At 45.2% G+C, this 23,852-nt stretch overlaps 1 protein-coding gene across 1 annotated transcript in view; it reads right to left on the bottom strand.

Annotated features, from left to right (window-relative positions):
- The window catches only part of LOC121855113, a 74,571-nt gene that overhangs the window by 19,430 nt on the left and 31,289 nt on the right, over positions 1 to 23,852 (bottom strand). The window contains 7 exon segments of the mRNA XM_042349973.1: positions 1,877 to 2,158; positions 3,711 to 3,916; positions 4,763 to 4,900; positions 5,194 to 5,416; positions 6,224 to 6,340; positions 16,117 to 16,565; positions 21,415 to 21,487. Of these exon segments, the coding sequence (XP_042205907.1) occupies positions 1,877 to 2,158; positions 3,711 to 3,916; positions 4,763 to 4,900; positions 5,194 to 5,416; positions 6,224 to 6,340; positions 16,117 to 16,565; positions 21,415 to 21,487 (1,488 nt within the window).

Below are 23,852 nucleotides of genomic sequence, written 5' to 3'. Positions count from 1 at the left end.
ACCGTAGTTGGCGGACCACCCAGCATATTTAACAGAGGGAACTTACAGTACGATATGGTGTAATTTTACGTATTTTGTGGATGAGAGAGAAGCCGCTTAGACCGAGCGGCTCGTAAACAAACAATGAGCGTAGAATAACATAAAGCATGGATCTGGCTGCTGTACCATTTTATTGCCATAAAAGACGAAGTAGTGCAATTTGTGTGAGCCTAGGGGCCTAATTATCTACCAAACAAAGTATTTGCCCAAAAAAAGAATACACTCCTGTATATCTGAATTCAATGATGAAAATATAGTAAGAAATGATCCATTAAAATGAATTATGTTGAGATGGGCATATCATCAATATTAGCCAACCTAAACTAACCGAACCTAACCTAACCTTAAGTAGGTTTCTTTGGTTAGGTTGGTGCAGTTTTCTAACAACGCTTTGGCAGCTCGGGTTTCTTAACTAAGGTTAGGTTTGGTTTCATTTAGAAATAACTTCATTTTAACACATTAGCCCAAACTACGACAGTGTCCACTGCAATACAAAGTGAAATTGCGGCATTTTAAAATTGATTTTATCTGAAAACTCGGCAATGGACATGTTATCAATAATTACTGATTAGTTTTTCACCGTGTTTTACTCCACAATTTCCCTCATCCTTCATGCCCTGCCCATTACAGGCGATTATGATTGTAGAAAGAGAAAAACTAAAAACAAATTACTTTAAGATAATAAGTTGCCATGGCTTTTATTACAGTTATTTACTTACTGCTCCAGTATTACCTACATTTCAATCATATATAGATATGGGCAGCCAGAGTTGAGAACACTTGATGCAGCAGCGGTACTTGACGCCACACAACACACTCAGGTAGGACAACAACCTGTACCAGTGCAGCAAAACAACAATTTCTGATCAACACATTACCTTCCTTTATACGGATTTACACACCCAAAATTACCGCTATTTCTTCGCAGAGTCCTTCATCCGTGACCTAATATGATATAGTGTCCGTATTACTGACGACCGTTAATTAAAAAAAATATTTTAAAGGTCAAGGCGATATATCCACCTGTACCGCTGGTCGACGGCACCTGTTACGGCGGCTCGAAAGAGAGAACACAAGGTAACCCTATACACATAACCCAAATGGAAATATTAATAATTTAGATTTATTTTCATAATGACACTATAGAAATGAATTACAGACGTATACCATTACAGATTACTAAACTGCCAATTAAAAACAAAACAAAACAGCAATTATGAAGGATCATCAAGTCTCTCCTAGACATAACACGACTCTTTAAACCAGTCCGGATTCCCACAATGGTGATTGCCATTTTTTTCCATCCAGTTTCTTATTCTTCACAATATTTAGCTGGCTGATATACGTTCTACTTTGGAAATTGAGTGAGGTAGAACAAGCATAGGTATTGCAAATGCTACCAACTCCTAAATAGATTAGAATGAAGTGAATCTTGGTACTTACCTGCATGCACTTCCCCTGAGCGATTTTCTTGATCCTTAGAATGTACTTTATGATGCAAAACTTCAACTTCTTTTTCAAACTCATAAGCCATCCCACTGAGTGATGTTTTAAACCACATTCCCTCTCACCTCCACGATTCTCAAGTAGATGATTATTCATTTACTGTACTAACAAAGGTGACCAAGGAGTTTTGTCCGACACTGTTGATAATAGTGTGGCTCCGTATACTCGGCCACGTGGATTCTGGACAAAATCAATAAATACGATCTTCTGAAGAAAATTATGTATATGTGAATTTTGTCCTGGTGAATGTATCTAGTTAAGGTAGATCCTCAGCCGCAGAATGGTGGTAATAGTGACATATGACAGTGATGATAGTAATGGTAGTACTTACTCGGCGGCAGGGTGGTGGTAGGGAGGGTGGTAGTGGTTGTCGTAGTGGGCGCCATGGTTGGGGGCGATACGCCGACGTTCCATTTAGGATGTGTTGGGCCAGGGAAGTAAGAACTGGAGGTGGTGGCTGTGGGGTAGATGACCGGGGGCCACTTCTGGACAGGTTCGCTGACAATACCCGTCGTCACGCTGGGAGTAAACACTATACTCGAAGAGGTTGTCATCTCCTCACCGGGGTTAAGTGCTGCCAACATTTCCCGGTGGTAATCCGTCTGTGATTCAACTGTTAAAAAGATTACCCTCGTTTAGATAATCTATGGTGTACACAGGCTATAACACACACACACACACACATGTACACCCAGAACTATACCAAAAAAAATGAATTAAGGTGTTCGTTCGTGTACGTAACAGCTATTATCATCGTTTAGCACCTCAACCCCCCCGACCCTGACACGGACCCTGACACCCAACCCCACCCCCGGACCTGACACCAACCCCACCCCGACCCTGACCCTCAACCCCACCCCCGACCCTGACACTCAACCCCACCCCCGGACCCTGACACATCAACCCCACCCCCCGACCCTGACACACTCAACCCCACCCTGGACCCACACTTCAACCCCACCCCCCCCCTGACCCTGACACCTCAACCCCACCTTCCCGGACCCTGACACTCAACCCCACCCCGACCCTGACACATCAACCCCCCCCCTGACCCTGACACATCAACCCCCCCGACCCTGACACCAACCCCACCCCCCGGACCCTGACACATCAACCCCCCCCGGACCCTGGACCCTCAGACACCTCAACCCCACCCCCCGGACCCTGACACATCAACCCCACCCCCCGACCCTGACACATCAACACTTCCATTTAGCAATCAAGGTACACCGTCTATTAGCAACCTTTCCCGTCTCGCTCACGACTGTCACCCCAGCTGCCGGGTTAACTGACATGGTGATACTCAGCTTCATCTGTTATGGACGACAAGGGGCTGCCTCCACGTCCCCCAGCTGCGACGTCTGCAAGAGGGGGTAGGAGGAGGTGGGGAGGCGAGGGGGGGGGTGAGTCTCACGCTCAAGTTACGTGGATTGTTGGGTAGCTGTGGAGAGGGAGGGGGGGCGGTCTGTGTCGTTGGTTCAATGTGCCCCAAGTCCTAACAGGCCCTAATCTTATCATCAAAGTAGGCCCTAGTCCTAATGGGGTCAAAAGGTAGTAGCATCTAACACTCCTATCCTACTGGTTGGGGCCTATTAGCTCTAGGGTCCAGATAATGATTAGGTTGGGTTCCATCTGATCCACCTGAAGCAGAAAGACCACAACTGAAGTAAACAAACAGGACTCCTCTCCCCGTGTGTGTGTTCCTCTCTGTCGGTCTGGGTAAAACTTTTGTAAACTACTCTGAGGAGGAACAGCCGTGAGCGAGAACAAGTTAATTACCTTCCATTAAGACCAACCCCTTCCTCCTACACCACTACCAACCTTCCTCCTCCTCCTCCTCTTCCTACACCACTACCAAACCTTCCTCCTCCTCTTCCTACACCACTACCAACCTTCCTCCTCCTCCCTACCCTACTTCCTACACCACTACCAACCTTCCTCCTCCTCTTCCTACACCACTACCAACCTTCCTCCTCCTCCTCCTCTTCCTATACCACTACCAACCTTCTTCCTCCTCCTCCTCTTCCTACACCATCACCAACCCTCCTCCTCCTTCTCTACAACACACCGCCACCAGCCACACTGAAGGAGTCACCAATACCAGCAAGATGTATCTCAAGGAGCCAGTAAGACGCTGACTGACACAGGTGTGGCGGGGTACTGACCTACACAAGGGTTGAACCACAAGATACGCTGCCAGTCCATGCAGACGTAAGCCTCCCGGGGGTCGGAGGTGGCGCAGGTGCACAGGTTGCGCAGCTGTGTGCCCAGGATGCCCAGTACTGCGCGGCGACACTCAGCGGTAGAGCCTGCGCAGCGCCGCGTGTCACTGTCTACTGCGCACGCCTGCTCGTAGAACTCGAGGCGGTGTCTGTAGGAGGGAGGTGTGGTGATGGTGACAGTGATGGTAAGGGATAGTGACAATGGTGAGGTAGTGATGGTGAGGTGGTGATGGTGACAGGCTGGTGAAGTGGTGAGGTATGAATCCTCCTTCTAACGAACAAGAGATTAAAGTCCGTTTTATGGAGGTTTCAGTGTAATGAATAAAATAAATAAATATATAAATACCAGATCAACAAACTTTTTTAAATCTATAAAAGGTTTGGGGAAGTATTAACAAATGCGGTACAACATAAATCCTTTCCCAACTTTGGAGAAAATATGTAAGAGTATACAAACAATTTTCCAGTCAAGGAAGATGGCAACTCACGATATATAGTGTTGTGACCTTGACCTTTGACCTCCTGACACCAAAGAACATACACCAGCTATTGAGGTCATTATAGTGACTATACACACCAAGATTGAATACTGTAGCTCTTACCATTCACTAGTTATGATGATGACCCAGTAGTGATCATGACCTTTTACCTGTTGACCCCCCAAACCAATCACTTCTGGGGATCATTATGAAGAATATACACACCAAGATGGAATACTGTAGCTCTCGCTGTTCTTGTGTCATAATAGACAGTGTTAGTTGGTGAGAGATGGACTGCACTGGTCGCCCTACACACGCGTTTGTCTCACTCTCAGGATGTTACATTAAAGGGATTCAGGGGAAGTCAATTTTGATAAATGAAAATTAAATATTTATCTATCTATCGATTTATTTATTTTTCTGTCAATTTGTCTATCTAAAAAAGTGAGGGACTTTTTGTTTTCTTCTTCCTCACTTAATACCTACAGATGTTGACCTGTCTTCCTCCTCACTTACCTACAGCCGTTGTCCTCCTTACAGGCGGCGGCCAGTCTGTTACACAACATAGGTACCGGACCAGCGGGCTTCCTGGCACAAGAAGGGTGGAGCTTTTCCTGCGCCGTCAAGCATTCGTTGGCTGTTTTGCTGCTCTTCCTGTGGGTAATAATGTGTGGTTAGGTTATGGTTATGGTTGGGTTTGGTTAAGGTTATGGTTGGGTTTGGTTATGGTTGGGTTGGGTTTGGTTAGGTTAGGTTAGGTTGGGTTGGGTTGGGTTGATTTATCTGAGGTACAGAGTTGGGTTGACTGAATATGCATATACACATAGAATTCTGTTTGGTCCATACATACTAGTGTAAACACAAACAAACACAGTGGCACGAAAACTAGACATGATTCTACACACACACACACACACACACACACACATACGGAGAAAATAACTCACTTGCAGAGACAGAAGGCCACCTCCAGCGCCCACTTAGACTCGACATTCCTGTAGAAGGTTTGCAAGTTGCTCATACACGCCTCCCTGTTGCAATCGTTGTCACACATGGCCAACACGGGGTCGAGTAGCCTTCTGCAGGTGGGCTCCGTGGTACAGCCAGTGAGCGCCGTCTGGCAGGTGGAGTGTAGCACCGGGACTGGGTCAGATGGTGACGCCGTGTGACCTGCAGGTAGCGGGGGTGAGGGGGCCAAGGTCAGGTCAGGAGATTGTGGTGGTGGTGTAGAGGATGGTTGGTGACCTGACAGTAGCAGGTTTTATTAAGTGTGGTGGTAGTTGTGGTAGGAGGGGTCGTCCCAACAATGAACCAACGTAAAAGCGGCAATATGACCGGTAGTTGTGGTGGTAGCAGCAGCAGTTGGGGTGTGTGACAGGTACCCAGCTAGCAAGGTAGGGAGAGGTAGTGGTTGATTGATTGATTGATTGATTGGTTGGTTTTGGGGCTGGTTGATTGGTTGGTCCTACAACAACAAGAACAACCATCCATTAATTGGTTGGTTGATTACTGCAAGGTCATTACGCTGTGGGCAGGACAAGGGGACAGTATGGACGGTAAAATATCCCGTCTAATCCCTCATCACCAAGAAAAAACTAAACCATCTGACTCACAAAACACATTTACATAATTATTATATACCATCTCACTCAATTATGCAGATTATCACAAAAAAAACTACTTTACCTAATACAAAAAAATCATCAAAACAAGCCAAAAATATGTCATTATGAACCATGCTTGAGGGTGAGGAGTATGTCTCGTCCCTCGTAAACAAACAAGTGACCGCCCCTATGTTATAGGAGGCCAGCGTACGACCAGGTGCAGTGATAACAAAATAGAAATCAAATTAAAAAAAGTAAAAAATTTAGACAATATAGATTTGTTGTGGTGAGAGGTTATGCAAAGGTGGTGGTGGTGGTGGTGGTGGTGAAGCTCTGCAGTGACTGAGTGACGCCTGTCACTGACTCGCCCTACCTGCCCTGCTGGGTCCTGAAGCAACACCACCTCCTCCTCCTCCTGCCACTCCTGCTGTCGCTACTGCTACTTCTGCTGCTGTTGACATGACTGCTGAAGATGAGCTGCCTTCTGCTTCTGATGGTGACAGTGAAGAGTGTTGCTACTGACGGCTGTTATGGTGATGATGGTGGTGATGGTGACAATGAAGGGTTGTTACTGACGGCGGTCATAGTGATGATGGTGGTGATGGTGAAGTGTTGCTACGGCTGTTATGGTGATGATGGTGGTGATGGTGAAGTGTTGCTACTGACGGCTGTCATGGTGATGATGGTGGTGATGGTGACAATGAAGGGTTGTTACTGACGGCGGTCATAGTGATGATGGTGGTGATGACTGCTGACGGCTGTTATGGTGATGATGGTGGTGATGGTGAAGTGTTGCTACTGACGGCTGTCATGGTGATGATGGTGATGAATATGGTACTACTGACTGACGGCTGTCAATGATATGGTGACAATGGTGATAATGATAGATAGACAATGTAGTGGCGTCATAGTGATGATGGTGATGAATATTACTACTGACGACTGTCAATGATAGTGATGGTGATAGCAATGATTATAATGATAATGATTATAATGATGATGATAATTAACGATGAAGACTTTTGTAATAATGATAAAAGAAACATTTTAAGTTTTAAGTCATTGTAGGGATAATGACTAATCAGAGACCAGTATGATAGCAATGACCAATCAGAGACCAGTACGACTTTTGGATGGGGAGACTTCGCTGAGATTGGACGTCCGGTACGATAACTGCCACGTCCAATGGTTCTCATTCCTAATTGGTCCAAACCTGGTCTGATTTTCGTACATCTGGCAGGGAGTAGAGAAACTGTCGTACATCTGGCAGTCAAACAGGCATCTGTCTTAGCGGGCCCCAGTTCTGATGGTTAGGTTAAACTGGGGCCCATTAGAACTGGGGTCCATTTAACCTACAGCTATAATAAAAAAGACAATGACTAGTCATATTTTCTACCAATCACACTGTTCTATTTACCAATCAGATCTTCCTCTTTACCAATCAGTCATTCTAAGAGTGGGAAAAATCGGCCCAAAAATCTGAATGAAATTTTAAGTTCTATTACAGCCTAAACTTGATATTTATTAAGTAATGTAAATTAGTTGAATCGGCTGTGTGTGTGTGTGTGTGTGTGTGTGTGTGTGTGTGATAATTCGTATAACTTGCTTTTACAAAAAAACAACAGCAACAACAACAACAACAACACCAGCAATAATAGTAATAATAATAATAATAATAATAATAATAATAACACTACTACTACTACTACTACTACTACTACTACTACTTTTGGTCGTAGGTTTAGTGTGTTATAGTAAGTCAAGAGACAGGGACAGTCTTACATCTTCACCTACTCGTTTATGAGACACTATCAAGCATACAATTTATCAACACTAAACTGGCAATTTCTTAGGAATCCAATTTTCACATTTCCAGGGTATCTTTGTGGGCGTGTGTGCGTGTGTGTGTGTGCGTGTGTGTGCGTGTGTGTGTGTGTGTGCGTGTGTGTGTGTGTGTGTGTGTGTGTGCGTGTGTGTGTTTGTTGTAACTCCTTCATACACGGAAACAAATACCCCCAACCACACACACACACACACACACACGCGTGCGGAACTACATGACCCTCAATTGACCCTCACATGACCTCGTGAACCAGGTCAAGGTCACTAAACTCATAACTCGTCCTGGGGATCGATCAGGTGATGTCTTGTCATGAACGTGTTGAGGTCACGTTGAGGCCTTCACGAGCTTACCTTCATGTCAGGTGTACATAACATACAGAGACACACACAGACGATAAAAGTGTCAACATTACTGATTATCCTCCGCCACGCCACACAGTAATCCAGAAGGTCACGACGAACACGATTGATCACTCATTAACTAACCTTAAGACACAACTTAAAGCATAACATATTAGTAAGATTAATCCCTCACCCGCCCTGTAGATAGTTCACACGAGGGCATCTAGGAAGGCCCATCACATTTCAATTAAAAACTCCTTTCTGAAGAACCTCCGTCTATCGAAGCTCACTCACTCCTCGGTCTAGTAGCACTGTGTGGACCTCCCTACCAGTTCAAATCCCCCTGTTCCAAATGTCTTCAGTCACTGGCGTAGGTGAGGGGTGGGGACGTCTTGGTGAAGTGATCTGAACATACCAATTGATTGATCTTTCTCTGTACATGTTTCTGAAGAGTGTGCAGCGGCTGAGTGGATACAACGCTCTACCTCACTTCCTCCTTGTGTACAGATTAATGAGTCTACAGCGTATTGAATCCCCACTCACCCCAATGGAACGTCAGGCGTCTGGGACCTACTCTAACTAACCTAACCTAACCATTAAGATTGGGGGCTAATTCAAATGAGCTCAGTTCCATTGAGGCCCAATCCTATTCTTAAAGCTACTTTGGGGAATGTCTGATGTGGGTAGTTACTATCCAATCTCTAACCAGTTACATTCCAATCTATCTCCAGTTACTATACCAATCTCTAGCCAGTTACCAAGCCAGTCTATGACCACTCGGTGACTGTGGTATAGCTCAGTCATGCCCCACAAAGAAAAAGAGGAGGAACGACGTTGTGAAAACGGATCAGCTGGTTGAGGTGTGAACACAAAGCGATTCACTTACTGTTTCGCTCCACCAGTAGAATAGCGACGTGGAATCATTCTTTTGGCTTTCATCTACTTTCAATTTATATTCCTTTAGGATATTTTACCATTAAGAATAAAAGAAATAATATAAAAAAATAGATAAATATATAGATTGACTGAATTTACTATACCTATACTAGTGAGTTGATTAAAAACTCATAATAAAAAAAAGACTGATAGACTAAATTTAATATATATATATCCTTAAAATATAGACGGATAGAGATATAATAGAACAGAATAGATTAATAGACAAATAAATAATGAATTAATAATCTATCTCTGCAATGATTCAAAACTCTGAGCTGTGAACACTGGAGCGAATCAGTTAGTTCCGAAGCAGTAAGTGAATATTAACTGGAACTGACTCAAACATTTGTATTCATTTAAGAGCCGAACGATTATGATCTTTTTGTTGTTTTAGAAGAGAATAAAATTTATAATGTTATATTTATATGTAGTGATGGATGAATGATGTGATTAGTGAATATATTATAAGAGTTTCAATTGATGTTTAGGTTGACTAATTGAACACTGGCTAGATCTATTGTCTATTTATGGTCTATTTGCTACAACACAACAACAAGATGACCCAGAAACACTACAACACAACAACAAGATGACCCAGAAACACTACAACACAACACCTTCGGTAATACATTGATTCACTTATACACATTCATACAATTTATACACGTATACATAATTTCCTTTCATATACAGTACACAGAGAAAATAATTTTCAGAAATAATAATTACCCAGATAATGTTTCCCTCTCTGTATATTTCACTAAAGACTCGAAAAAAACCTAAGATATTTTTCGATTTTTTGACCAACCGAATTACGAAATATAAAACGCTTAGCCCTCAGACCACAGCAGCACAACACAGCACAACACAGCACGACACAGCACAACACAGTTTCATGGTAACACAGCATAACACATCTTTATGGCAGTAACTAAGATCATTATTATCAGAAACCTGCAAATAAAATATCAAGTTCAAAATACGAAGTCGCTTATAAGTTATTGAATGGAGAATATATTTAATTTAGACAGACAAAGTTACCCCATGAAATATTTATTTTCTGTGACGGAAATAAAATAAAACGGTATGGTAGACTGATATATTTTAAAGATAATTGTACGCCATTTATGATTACACATTAACAATAGGTTGGTCTTATGATTTAACGTGTGTGTGTGTGTGTGTGTGTGTGTGTGTGTGTGTGTGTGTGTTATAAGTCAGTCAGATACAGAGCTGCTGTCCCACGTACAAACAATACTTTTTTTTCCCATTATACGTGAGATTCATGATAATATAATGATGACGATGATGATGATGATGATGATGAAGATGCGAAAATGGTCATACTATGAGAGATGGTCGTACTATGAGAGATGGTGTATATGAGAGATGGTCGTACTATGAGAGATGGTGTATATGAGAGATGGTCGTACTATGAGAGATGGTCGTACTGTGAAGATGGTCATATGATCGTGTATGGTCGTATTATGAGATGGTCGTACTGTGGTCGTATTATGAGATGATATGGTCGTACTATGAGAGATGGTCGTATTATGAGAGATGGTCGTATATGAGAGATGGTCGTACGAGAGATGGTCGTACTATGAGAGATGGTCGTATTATGAGAGATGGTCGTACTATGAGAGATGGTCGTACTATGAGAGATGGTGTATATGAGAGATGGTCGTACTATGAGAGATGGTGTATATGAGAGATGGTCGTACTATGAGAGATGGTCGTACTGTGAAAGATGGTCGTACTATGCTTGATATTTAATATAGGTAAATTATGCCACGATGAGGAGAGTGAGTAGACAATCTAGGAGAGTCTCAGACAGCCCGGGTCAGTCTTAGAAAGTCTAGGGCAGTCTTAAGACAGTCATAGACCGTCTATATCAATCGTAGACAGTGTTAGACTTAAATGAGAGCTTAATTAGAACAATTATCAAGTTTATTTATTTTGTAAGTAAAAGTTCGAAACAACAAAACACCTCTGAAGTAATTGTAAATATTTATCACAGGTCTGTTTATTTCTGTGGGTGGGTGGGGGAGGGGTGACCTGTAACCTGTAACATGAAGAGTAATTAAAAACACAATTTCTCTTTAATTTTCCTTTCTTTTTTTATTTTATGGAAGGGAAGGTATATAAAAAAAGAAGAGCTTTTTTGGGGGGGAGGGAAGTTTAGAGAAATTTACTTAAAAATAAAACGCAGGGGAAGAGAGAGATCGTGATAAATTAAAACCCAGAGCCGAGAAGCAGACGAAACAAGATGTTACCAAAAAGAGTTTTTCTATAGAATGACGGAAATAGAGGCAGAAGGAGAGAGAATTACAGATAAACACACACACACACACACACAAACATAATAAAAGAATTAAAAACAAACAAACAAACAGACAGACAGACAAATTAGATGTTAATATTATATCAGTCAAATAACACGAACATAAAAACTGCCTCCGCTGCTTGTGTGGGGAGGTCAGGGGGGTGAGGGGGGGGCGTGTCACATAAACGGGTTTCTCTGTGACCTTTACTGATCTGATCTGACCTGATAGTGACCTTTAGACTGGTAATGCACACCTTGATAATTAACTAACACACCTTGGTAATTAACTAACACACCTTGGTAATTAGCTAACACACCTTGGTAATTAACTAACACACCTTGGTAATTAACTAACACACCTTGGTAATTAACTAACACACCTTGGTAATTAACTAACACACCTTGGTAATTAGCTAACACACCTTGGTAATTAGCTAACACACCTTGGTAATTAACTAACACACCTTGGTAATTAGCTAACACACCTTGGTAATTAGCTAACACACCTTGGTAATTAACTAACACACCTTGGTAATTAACTAACACACCTTGGTAATTAGCTAACACACCTTATCTATCTCTTCCCATCTGTCTCAATATATATAATTACCAGCATGTAACTAATCCTAGCTAATTCACAAGACCTCTGATGATTGGTTAGCGAAGAAAACACTATAACAACCATTACTTTGATGTTTAACGAGGCAATAATAACCTAATTGACATAGAGGTCAATTTTGGTGATCAGGTCAATCAACAGGTCAGATCAGGTGCAGCAAAACAGACCAGAGGAATACGACTTTTTAATATATATATATTTTTTTTCTTCTCCTTTTTAATCATTTCATAAACACACAAATGTCGAGCAGGTTTAGTAGGGAGGTGTAAACTACTCTATATATACTCAGTCAATTATATATATATATATATATATATATATATATATATATATATATATATATATATATATATATATATATATATATAAACAGCAAGTGATACGTACAGAAGAGGTTTGTTTAAGTTCAATAAGACAAGAAATAAAATAAGGAATCAGTTTTTTTCTTTAGAGAGACAACAGGTGGTGACGCTGGTAGGGGAGGGAGGAGGGGGGTCAGGGGGAGGGGTAGGGGGATGGGGGTGTTAATACAAAAAGCCAAAATATACAACAACACACAAACTTGCCATTTAATCTTTACTTTTTTTTATTAGGAAGTGGAAAGGTTTTGTTCTAATGGGTTAAAAAACTTTTCAAGAGGATTTATTCTTTTTTAACTTACCTACGTGAGTATACGACCACAGCTTCCCCAGACTCAAGGTTATTATGAGTGAAACATTATTGGAACATTATTGAGAGAGAGAGGGAAAAGGGAGGGGAGGGGAGGGAGGGAGGGGTTACCAAGATGGCGGCGGTGTGGAAGGGAAACCAAGATGTCGATTTGTTTGTTTTTAATGGGGTCCAATATGGCGGTTTGTTTGTTTTGATGGGAAAATCAAGATGGCGGTGATTTGTTTTGCTGGGGGAGCCAAGATGGCGGCGGTCTGTTTTGATGCTCTTGGAGAAGGGAAGGGAGGGGAGGAGATGGGATGGAGGAAGGGGAGGAGAAGCGCCGGGGAGGAAAGGGGAGGAGAAGGGAAGCAGTATTCTGAAGCAGAAGGGAGGGGAGGAGAGAAAGGGGAGGGGTGGGGAGAGGAAGGGGAGGGGAGGGGAGGGAGAGGAGGGGGTCTGAGGGGAAGGGAGGAGGGGAGAAGCAGGATGAAGCCAAGTAGACCTTGACTGGGAAGAGAGAGAGAGAGAGAGAGAGAGAGAGAGAGAGAGAGAGAGAGAGAGAGAGAGAGAGAGAGAGAGAGAGAGAGAGAGAGAGAGAGAGAGAGAGAGAGAGAGAGAGAGAGAGGAAGAATAAGGACGGGGGGAAGAGTAGGGAAAAGGTAGAGAATACCGTAGAAGGGAGGAATGAGAGACGGAGGGATGGACGGACGGAGAGATGAGAGAGGGAGGGAGGAGATAGGCAGAGAGTGAGGGGAGAGAGACAGTGAGGGAGGGAGGCAATAAGGGGGAGGAAGGTGGTGAGAGAGAAAGATAAACAGAGAGTGAGATAGTGTGGAGGGAGGGAAGGAAGGATGGATGGGAAAGGAAGAAAGAAAGGAAGGAAGGAAGGAGGAAGGAAGGAAGGAAGGAAGGAAGGAAGGAAGGAAGGGAGGAAAAGGAGGAAGGAAGGAAGGAAGGAAGGAAGGAAGGAAGGAAGGAAGGAAGGAAGGAAGGAGGAAGGAAGGAAGGAAGGAAAAAAAAAAAAAGAAGGAAGGAAGGAAGGAAGGAAGGAAGGAAGGAAGGAAGGAAGAGAGGAAAGCCACACACAGGTCAAGCAGCTAGGTCAGCTACACTACCAGGCAGCTACTCATTGTCAAACTACCATAACACCTATGGTGCAGCTATGGTGGTGAAACATGGTGGATCATGGTGGTAGAATCAGGTGGTGATGAATCAACAAACAAAACAACAACAAACAAAACAAACAAACAAACAACAACAAGGGATCATGGAGGGATCAGTAGAGGTCATGTGGAGAGGTGAGATCATGTAGAGATCATGGTGGAGGACAGAGAGGACATGGTGGTGAGACTGGAGGAGGTGGTATAGGACATGGGGTAGGGATCAGGAGGGATCGGTGAGGATCATGGAGAGGATCATGGGTGAGATCGGTGGTAGAGGATCATGGTGGTGATTGGTAGTGGAGTATGGTAGTGTTGGTTTATGGTGGTGGTGGTGGTGTATCATGGTGGCGTTTGGTTAATGGTAGTGGTAGATCATGGTGGATTATAGATCATGGTGGATTATAGTAGATCATGTTTGGTGGACCATGGTAGAATATGCAGTCAGTCATGGTAATCAAGTGATGGATAATGGTAGTTTGATAAGAGGAGGGGAGAGGTTAGGGGGAGGGAGGAAAGTGGAGGAGGTGAGGGGGGATGAAGGAAGAGTGAGGGGGATGAAGGGAGAGTGAAGGGGAATGAGGGAGAAGGAATGAAGGAGAGTGAGGGAGAGAGAGGGAGAGGTAAGGAGAGTGAAGTAGTGTAGACTTAACCTGTGAAGTGGTGGGTGGCAGTGGGTGGGTGGGCAGGGTGGTGGCAGGGTGGGTGGGCAGTGGGTGGGTATAGTGTGGATGGCTGGGTGGATAGTGACAATAGGTGGGTGGCAGTGAATGGTGGCAATGGGTGGGTGACATAGGTGGGTGGCAGGGTGGGTGGCTGGATGGGTGGCTGTGGGATGGGTGGCAGTAGGTGGTGGCTGTAGGTGGGTGGCTGGTGGATAGGTGACAATAGGTGGGTGGTAGTGAATGGGTGGCAATGGGTGGGTGACAATAGGTGGGTGGCAGTAGGTGGGTGGCTGTGGATAGGTGGCAGAGTATGGGTGGCAGTGAATGGGTGGCAGTGGGTGGGTGACAATAGGTGGGTGGTAGTAGGTGGCTGGCGGTGAATGGGTGGCGGTGAATGGGTGGCAGTGAATGGGTAGGGTCACTAAGAGACTTACACCGCCACATCGACAAATTCACCACCATTTTTTTAACCACATTTAATAAAAAAAAAAGTATTTGAATTTGCCAGGAGCATCACAAGTCTCACAAACATATCAACAACCCCTGAGGGAGTTGTAATGGTTGTTATGAAGAAGGTTGCTCGATATAACAACAACAACAACTTGGCTGACTTAAGAGACAGAGGAACCAACTTTGACAGAGCCTTCGGGCCTTCCGGGGGTAATGAGGTCCTTCTCAAATGTTTTAGTGAAGTTGTGAAATTTGCTGCGAGCGATGCGGGGAACTGTGGTGGTGGTGGTGGTGGTGGTGGTAGTGGTAGGTGGGTGGTGGTGGTGGTGGTGGTGGTGGTGGTGTAGAATTTTTTGTGGTGATTGAGATGGTGGTTGACGCAGGTGGTGATGGTGGTGGTGATGATGGTGAAGTGGTGGTGGGTGACGTGTATGGTGAAACATAGGTGATAGTGGTGGTGTAGTGTGGTAATGGTGGTGTAGTTGTGGTGGTAATGGTGATGGTGGAGATGGTGGGGGTGCAGGTGGTGGTGATGGGCGGTGGGGGTGATGGTGGGCGTACGGGTGGTGATGGTGTGTGTGTGGGTGGTGATGGTGGTAGGGGCATACGGATGGTGGAAGGGCATGGATGGTGATGGTAGGCGCAGGTGGTGATGTTGGGCGTGCAGGTGGGTGATGGGCGTGCAGGTGGTGATGGTGGGCGTGCAGGTGGTGGTGGGCGTGAAAGCATGGTGGTGATAGGCATGCAGGTGGTGGTGGGCGAAGGAATGGTGGTGGTGGGCGTGTCGGTGGTGGTGGGCGTGCCGGTGGTGGTGGGCGTGAAAGTAATGGTGGTGATAGACATGGTGGTGGTGGGTTCAGGTGATGGTGGTAGCATCAGGTGGTGTAGTGACGGTGGTGCAATATAGGCGATGTTGTGCTGGTTGTGGCGGTGCTGGTGGTAGTGGTAGTGATGGTAGCTGGTTGGTGGTATAGTGGTAGGAGAGGCAACAGCGGTGGTGCTTATGGTACTGCTGGTGATAGTGGTTAAAATCGCTGGTAGTGGTGGTGATAGTAGGTGAGGTGCTAGGACTGGTAGGAGGGGTAGTGGTAGTGGTGGTACACACACACACTGACCACACAGAACACTTACAGGTGTGTACAAGAAGGAATAGTGGGTGAGGCGAGGTGAGGTGAGGTGAGGCGAGGAGGCGGAGGTGGGAGGCGAGGTGAGGAAGGTGGCACAGCAGGTGAGTGAAGGGAAGAAGCAGCAGCAGCAGCAGGTAGTACGTACTTGTGTGGAAGCCGGTGGGGTAGCGTCGGTCACTACCCAAGACGTTAGCTGCTCGGGACGCGTTCTGCCGACGGCCTCCTCCCTGGCCGGCCTCCATCAAGGGGTTTTGTATTTGGGTGTCGACGGCGTAGAGGGATGAATTATCGTAGGGTATAACGCTGACTGCAAATGACCCATGAGAGTTACCGCCGGTCCGTGGGGTGGTGTGACGGTCTACGGTGAGGACATTGTGCGTTTGCGCCGAGTAGGCGGGCAGGGGCTCTGCCGTGATGAGGGTGGCATGCGGGGGCACGGGAGTGACTGCCCAGGGTAAGTGGGTGTGGCGGTGGTGGGGGCAGAGGGCGCAGTGTGGGGCGCCGCGCGTGGAGGGTGGGGGAGAATGAGCTCCCACACACCCCCCGCACCGCCCTGGCCTGGGGAAGGAGGTGGTGCAGAGGCAGGTAACGTATCTGTAAGGAACCAGAGAAAAGAAAAGATAGAAGAAATATAAACAACATAAAGAGTGCGATAAGCTAGATTAGAGGCCGTGGAGGTGTGCTGCTGCCCCACCCACCCCGCCACGCCCTCACACCTCACACCCCCACACCTCTCACACCCCTCAACCTCCCACACCTCACACCTCACACCCTCACACCCCCACGCCCCTCACACCTCACATCCCCTACACCCCCTACACCTCCTTCACACCTCTCACACACCTCCTCACACCCCTCACACCCCTCACACCCCTCACACCTCTCACATCTCCCAGACCAGATATCCCTCCTCCTAGTGACATGCCTGGCATTAGACATTATTAGGGACCTGCCACTCTTGCCATAAACAGATAAAATGTACCTGAACTTTCCCCACACACACTACATCATTCCTCTCACTTTATGTAACTTGACAGAACCTATGACCCTTCAGGCTTTACGCCCTTAATGTATGATATAAAGGCAAGTATGAACTTTTCATATTTCCCTGTTACGCTGTAAACGCTTGCGCTTCACCTGCACAGGATGGGGGTGCTCAATAAACTAGCTCCCTGGGGCAAATCTGAATCTGAATCTTCACACCTCTCACACACCTCACACCTCTCACACTCTCACACACACTCTCACACCCCTCACACCCTCACACCTTCACACCCTCACACCTCTCACACACCTCACACCTCTCACACCCTCACACACCCTCACACACCTTCACACTCCCCTCACACCTCTCACACCCCCACACCTTCCCCACACACCACACCTCTCACATACCCTCACACCTTCCCACACACCCCACACCTCTCACACCCCTCACACCTCTCACACCCCTCACACCTTCCCCACACCCCACACTCCCACACCCCTCACACACACCCCACACCTCCACACCCCCCACACCTCCTCACACCCCTCACACCTCTCACACCCCACACACCCCACACCCCCACACCTTCACACACCCTCACACCTCTCACACCCTCACACACCCTCACACCTCTCACACCCCTAACACCTCTCACACCCCTCACACACCTCACACCCTCACCCCCCCCCACCCTCACACCCCTCACACCTCTCACACACCTCACACCTCTCACACCTCTCACACCTCTCACACCTCCCCACACCTCACACCCCTCACACACCCTCACACCTCACCCTCACACCCCACACCTCTCACACCTCTCCACACACCCTCACACCCTCCTCACACCCCTCACACCCTCACACACCCCACACCCCCACACACCCCCACACCCCCACACCCCCACACACCCTCACACCCCCACACACCCTCCCCCACACACCTCACACCTCCCCACACCCCTCACACCTCTCACACCTCTCACACCTCTCACAGCTTCACACCCCCTCACACCTCTCACACCTCTCACACCCTCACACCTCCTCTCACACCCTCACACCTCCTCACACACCTCACACCTCTCACACTCTCACACACCTCACATCTCTCACACCTCTCACACCCTCACACCTTCTCACACCCCTCACACCTCTCACACCCTCTCACACCCCTCACACCCTCACACCTCTCACACCCCTCACACCTCCTCACACCTCTCACACCCCTCACACCCCCTCACATTTCTCACACCTCTCACACCTCTCACAGCCACACCCCACACCCCTCACACCTCCTCACACCCCTCACACCCTCACACCTCACACCCCTCACACCCCCACACCTCTCACACCCCCACACCTCTCACACCCCTCACACCTCTCACACCTCTCACACCTCTCACACACCCCACACCCCACACCCCCACACCTCTCACATTTCTCACACCCTCACACCCTGCAGCTTTCACACCTCACACCTCTCACACCTCTCACACCCTCACACCTCACACCTCCTCACACCCCTCACACCCTCTCTCACACCCTCTCACACCCCCTCACACATCTCACATTTCTCACACCTCTCACACCTCTCACAGCTTTCACACCTCACACCTCTCACACCTCCACACCCCCACACCTCTCACACTTTCACACCCCCTCACACCTCTCACACCTTCACACCCCTCACACCTCTCTCACCCCTCACACCTCTCACACTCCTCACACCTCTCACACTTCTCACACCCCTCACACCTCTCACACCTCTCACACCCGTCACACCTCTCACACTTGTCACTCTCATACCCACTACTCGCACACCGCACTCTCACACAGCTTACTCACACACCTGTTCAAAATTCCTGGCTTACACACCTGTCTTACACACCTGCACTACACCTAGATCACTAAGGTTGATTACCTTACACATGTGGCCTGTATACTTACACATATGGTCTGTATACTTACACATGTGGTTTGTATACTTACATATGTGGTTTGTATACTCACACATGTGGTCTGTATACTTACACATGTGGCCTGTATACTTACACATATGGTCTGTATACTTACACATGTGGTTTGTATACTCACACATGTGATCTGTATTCTTACATATATAGCCTGTATACTTACACATGTGGCCTGTATACTTGCACATGTGGCCTAGAAACTCACACATGTGGCCTGTATACTTACACATGTGGTTTGTATACTCACACATGTGATCTGTATACTTACATATGCAACCTGTATACTTACATATGTGGTCTATATACTACACATGCCTCATTTCACACATATGGTCTGTATACTTACACATGTGGTTTGTATACTCACATGTGATCTGTATACTTACATATGTAACCTGTATACTTACATGTGTGGACTGTATACTTACACATGTGGACTGTATACTTACTCATGTGGCCTGTATACCTACACATGTGGACTGTATACTTACACATGTGGATTGTATACTTACACATGTGGTCTGTATATTTACACATGTGACTGTATTTACACATGTGGACTGTATACTCTACATGTGGGACTGTATACTTACACATGTGGCCTGTATACTTACACATGTGGACTGTATACTTACACATGTGGTCTGTATACTTACACATGTGGACTGTATACTTACACATATGGCCTGTATACTTACACATGTGGTCTGTATATTTACACATATGACTCATCCATCATACCTGACTAACATACCTCACACATCAGCTGTTTATTTATATACATGTGACTTTCAAACATGACAGACATACACACACACACACACACATCCACACACACACACACATGCACACCCACACATGTGCACATACAGACAGACACGATACCCATGACCACAGACCAGAGACAGACCAGAGTGGCGGTGGGTAACGTCAGGGAGTTTAAAGTTCAATACCACAGAAGGAGAGGCAAGACGGTATAGCGACCTCCCTTGGGGACTGTGAGGGGTCAAGTGCCAGAGAGTGCCAGAGGGTCAGGGGGTGGGGGAGTGGTGGGGGGGTGTTGCTAGTGGCACCTGTCAGGCACTTCTCGTCTCTACAACATGTGACTTGATACTGTGGCGGTAGTAGGTGTTTATGACCGCAAGAAGCACAGTGCAGATATCTAGAGAGTGTATGTGCTGCTAGACAGTATTTGTGGGGGGGGGAGGAGTTTGTTTTGCTGGTAAGTGCAGAGGGTATGTGTATGTTTTGTGTTTGTGTGTGTGTGTGTGTGTGTGTGTGTGTTTCCCCATATGGCCATGATTAGTTGATTTTTTGTTTGTTTTTCTGAGCTTTTAATTGACCTTAGAAGGGGTCACACACACACACGAGTGAGCGGGAGCTAGAGAGGGAAGTTCTGAGTGTATGAGTGTGAGTTCCCTCTCCTTTTAGAACTTTGGTGCCTTTCTGGCTAAATAAAGAGAGAGAGGGAGGGATGAGAGGATGTGTGAGAGGTATGTCTATTCTCCTCTCGGTTCACTCACCAGGTAAACAAACCTACATTGGTGCTTCCCTCTCAGCTCCCAGACAGGTGGTGACTCATCAACAGTGTGCAGTAGACATATGGCTGAGACAAGACACACACACACACAGACACAGACATAGACACACACACTAGCCAAGGCTAATATAATAGGTGTGGTTGCTTTCTCTAAGTGTTGAGAGTCACCACATAGAACATACACAATGCAGTAAACAGCTTAGTGGGTGGTGGTAATAGTGGTGGTTGGTGGTGATGTGGTTGGTTGATTGATTGGTTGGTTGGTTGTCTGCCGCTGTCTGCTGAGTGTCTACATAGTACCATAACCAGGTGTGCTATTTTGGAACAATCTTATAACCACAGGTGCTCATGTACAAGAAAATAGTGCAGAGAAGAAACAAATATAAAACTAATACCGAATTCTCTTTTTTGGTGCATCTAAAAACATGATCTAGTAGAGTCTAATTAAAGGTGGTTGTCTTTGTTTACTGTACAGAGGAGTGTTTTAGCTTATGGTGTATACACAGCAGCGACCGACACAATATCCGTCACTGTATATACAACCAAGAACAATGTTTAGACACCATAAATGGGATAAAACCGTCTGTATATACATTCTGTGACGTATATATGCCTTCTGTGATGAATATATGGCTTCTATGACGCATATATACCGTTTATGAAGTATATATACCGTTTATGACGTATATATACCGTTTATGACGTATATATATTGTTTATGACGTATATATACCGTTTATGACGTATATATACCTTTTATGACGTATATATACCGTTTATGACGTATATATATCGTTTATGACGTATATATACCGTTTATGACGTATATATACCTTCTATGACGTATATATACCTTCTGTGACGTATATATACCTTCTATGACGTAATCAACAATAACAACATTCTTCTCGGGGTCAACTGAAGGTGTGAGTGAGTCTTATACCCATTTACAGTGTCTACTAAAGTACCCAAAACCCTTTTTGGCAGAAGTTTGAAGTAGAGAGAATTTGAAGTTACTGAGGAAATAAAACAAGTATAAGAGATAAATATTAAGATGCATAGCAGTGATAGAGAGATAGAGAGACAGACAGCAAGAGATGATATAAGAGAACTCTGGAGTCTTTTGTCTCTTTATAATGAATTTGAGTCTTTTTTTGTTTTTTGTTTTTGGGTTAAGTCTTAGTGGTTAACTCCAGGTAACTCTCGACCACTACTCTCACCTCAACACAGCAGTAGTGAAGGATTGTAACACCACTCTAATAACCCGCAACATTAACTACCCAGATAGTGGTCAAAGCCTTTTAGCTAAGAGTGAGAAGCATTATGCCTTTTAATGCCATTCTAAAGCACAGAGAGCCATTTTCACACCACTTCACCACCTCAAGCAATCACCCGAGTGTGCCTCTACTGTCGCTTGAGCGGTAATCATCGGAGTAATATCTCTCAACGACCGCTTAAGCATGAGATAAGGGACAAGTCGAGGTGTTGCTTAGCAAGAAAAAATAATGTGAGAAATGTCCCTTAAGAGAGGAGATGTCATCGTAGGTGGCCAGTAAATAAAGCCATTGTTTGGTATAATAGTACACGTCTTATGCACTATATCTGTTACGTGGGTGTGCATCAGGGTACCAGACTGCCCCATGTACAGTATATGCGTGTACACTACTACTGGTGCACGTACAGTACACTCTGGTTGTGTATTTCTGTGCGTTATCGTATGTTAGATGAGAGTGTACATGAAATACACTTGGTACTGGTGTAGTCCTGTGTACAATCACCAATAATGGCTTAAACACGATGTACACTCGAGTTTGGTATATGTCTGTACATTGCCATCCGCTCAGGTGGTGACTGGTGAGGTAAATATTCCACGGAGTCACAGCTGGTCACAGTGGCACCATCTGTTACATAAGTCACAGCTAGTCACATTAGCACCATCTGTCTCACCGGAATACCTCCACCAGTCACCACCTGTTTGGTATCTCAGCTGGTGTTGTTGTGGTATCCGCCCACAGCCTGGTGAAGCCGCATTATTAAAAGGATATCTCTTGTTGGTGCTGACCCATACTAAGGTTAGGTTAGGTTAGGTTACCCAAATCCATATGAAATCTAACCTAACCTACTTAACCACATGTCAATAGAATAATGGTTAGATTAGGTTAGTTTAGATTAGTTTAGGTTAACTTTGACCTAATCTAACTTGACCTGACCTGAGCACATACGTGTGTTCATCTGTGGTAGGAGGTGGGGGTGAAGGGGTGTGGGGGTAGGAGGGGTGAAGGGGTGTGGGGTGAGGAGGGGTGAAGAGGTGTAGGGGTAGGAGGGGGTCATATAACATACATCCTTTTAACAACACGGCTGATATAGTTTTTATATGGACTCCCAGTGATAATAATTCATATATGACCTATAACAATCACCTATATAAACACATTCTATATATAAATATAATACACACAAAATATATATATATATATATACTGAAGTGACGTCCATTATTACTGTGATGAAAATAAAACATTGAGAAATATATAAATTATACCTAAATATAGACAGATATATAAATCTACATAATACATATTATTTATATAGAATAAAATATAACCTGGATTTATATATAATAATTCAAGGCAAAAATATATATATAAAACAAATATAACATGGGCAGTAAAGCAATATAGAGATTTATATAAGAAAAAAGTATATAGAAAAATTACATTGATTGTATATTTAACAAGATGGGGGACGAGGTGGTGGTGGGATTGTAGGAGGGGGTGATGGGAGGGAAGTGAAGAGTGGGGAAGGAGATGGGGAAAAGAAAAGAAAAACTGGGTAGGAAATAGATAATTGATGAGAGAGAGAGAGAGATACCACCAAACATACCATTTCTCTCCTCTCCCCTTACCTATCTCTCTCCCTTCTTTCACTTTCTTCCTTCCTTCCCTCCTCTTCTCTCTCCCTTATCTTATCCTTCCTTCTCTCATACTCTCTTCCCTCCTTCTTCCATCTCTCTCTCCTCCCACTTCTATCTCTCTTTCTCTCTCTCTCTCATCTCTCCTCCTTTTTCTCACTCCAAGGGGGAGACGTCTCCACCACACATCTCCCAGCAATTATTAATCAGTCTACTGCTAAAAGAAGACTATTTTACCTGATAATTTTCGTACCTGTAATTAGTGACAAAATGCTTTCTTTCTTTCCTCTCTCTCTTTAACACCACACACGCCCACACACACACCCCAAACATCCCACCCCACCACCCACCCCTCACACACACACACACTCACACCACCCTCCACCCACCACCCACCACCATTAATGTTTACACAGGAAGGACCTCAGCTGCGGAGATAGTTACACCTTTTCAAACCTTCTCCGTCTGCG

Source organism: Homarus americanus, unplaced genomic scaffold (assembly GCF_018991925.1).
Source record: "Homarus americanus isolate GMGI-L3 unplaced genomic scaffold, GMGI_Hamer_2.0 scaffold29465, whole genome shotgun sequence".
NCBI classification, from domain to species: domain Eukaryota; kingdom Metazoa; phylum Arthropoda; class Malacostraca; order Decapoda; family Nephropidae; genus Homarus; species Homarus americanus.
This window is presented reverse-complemented; position numbering and strand designations above follow the sequence as displayed.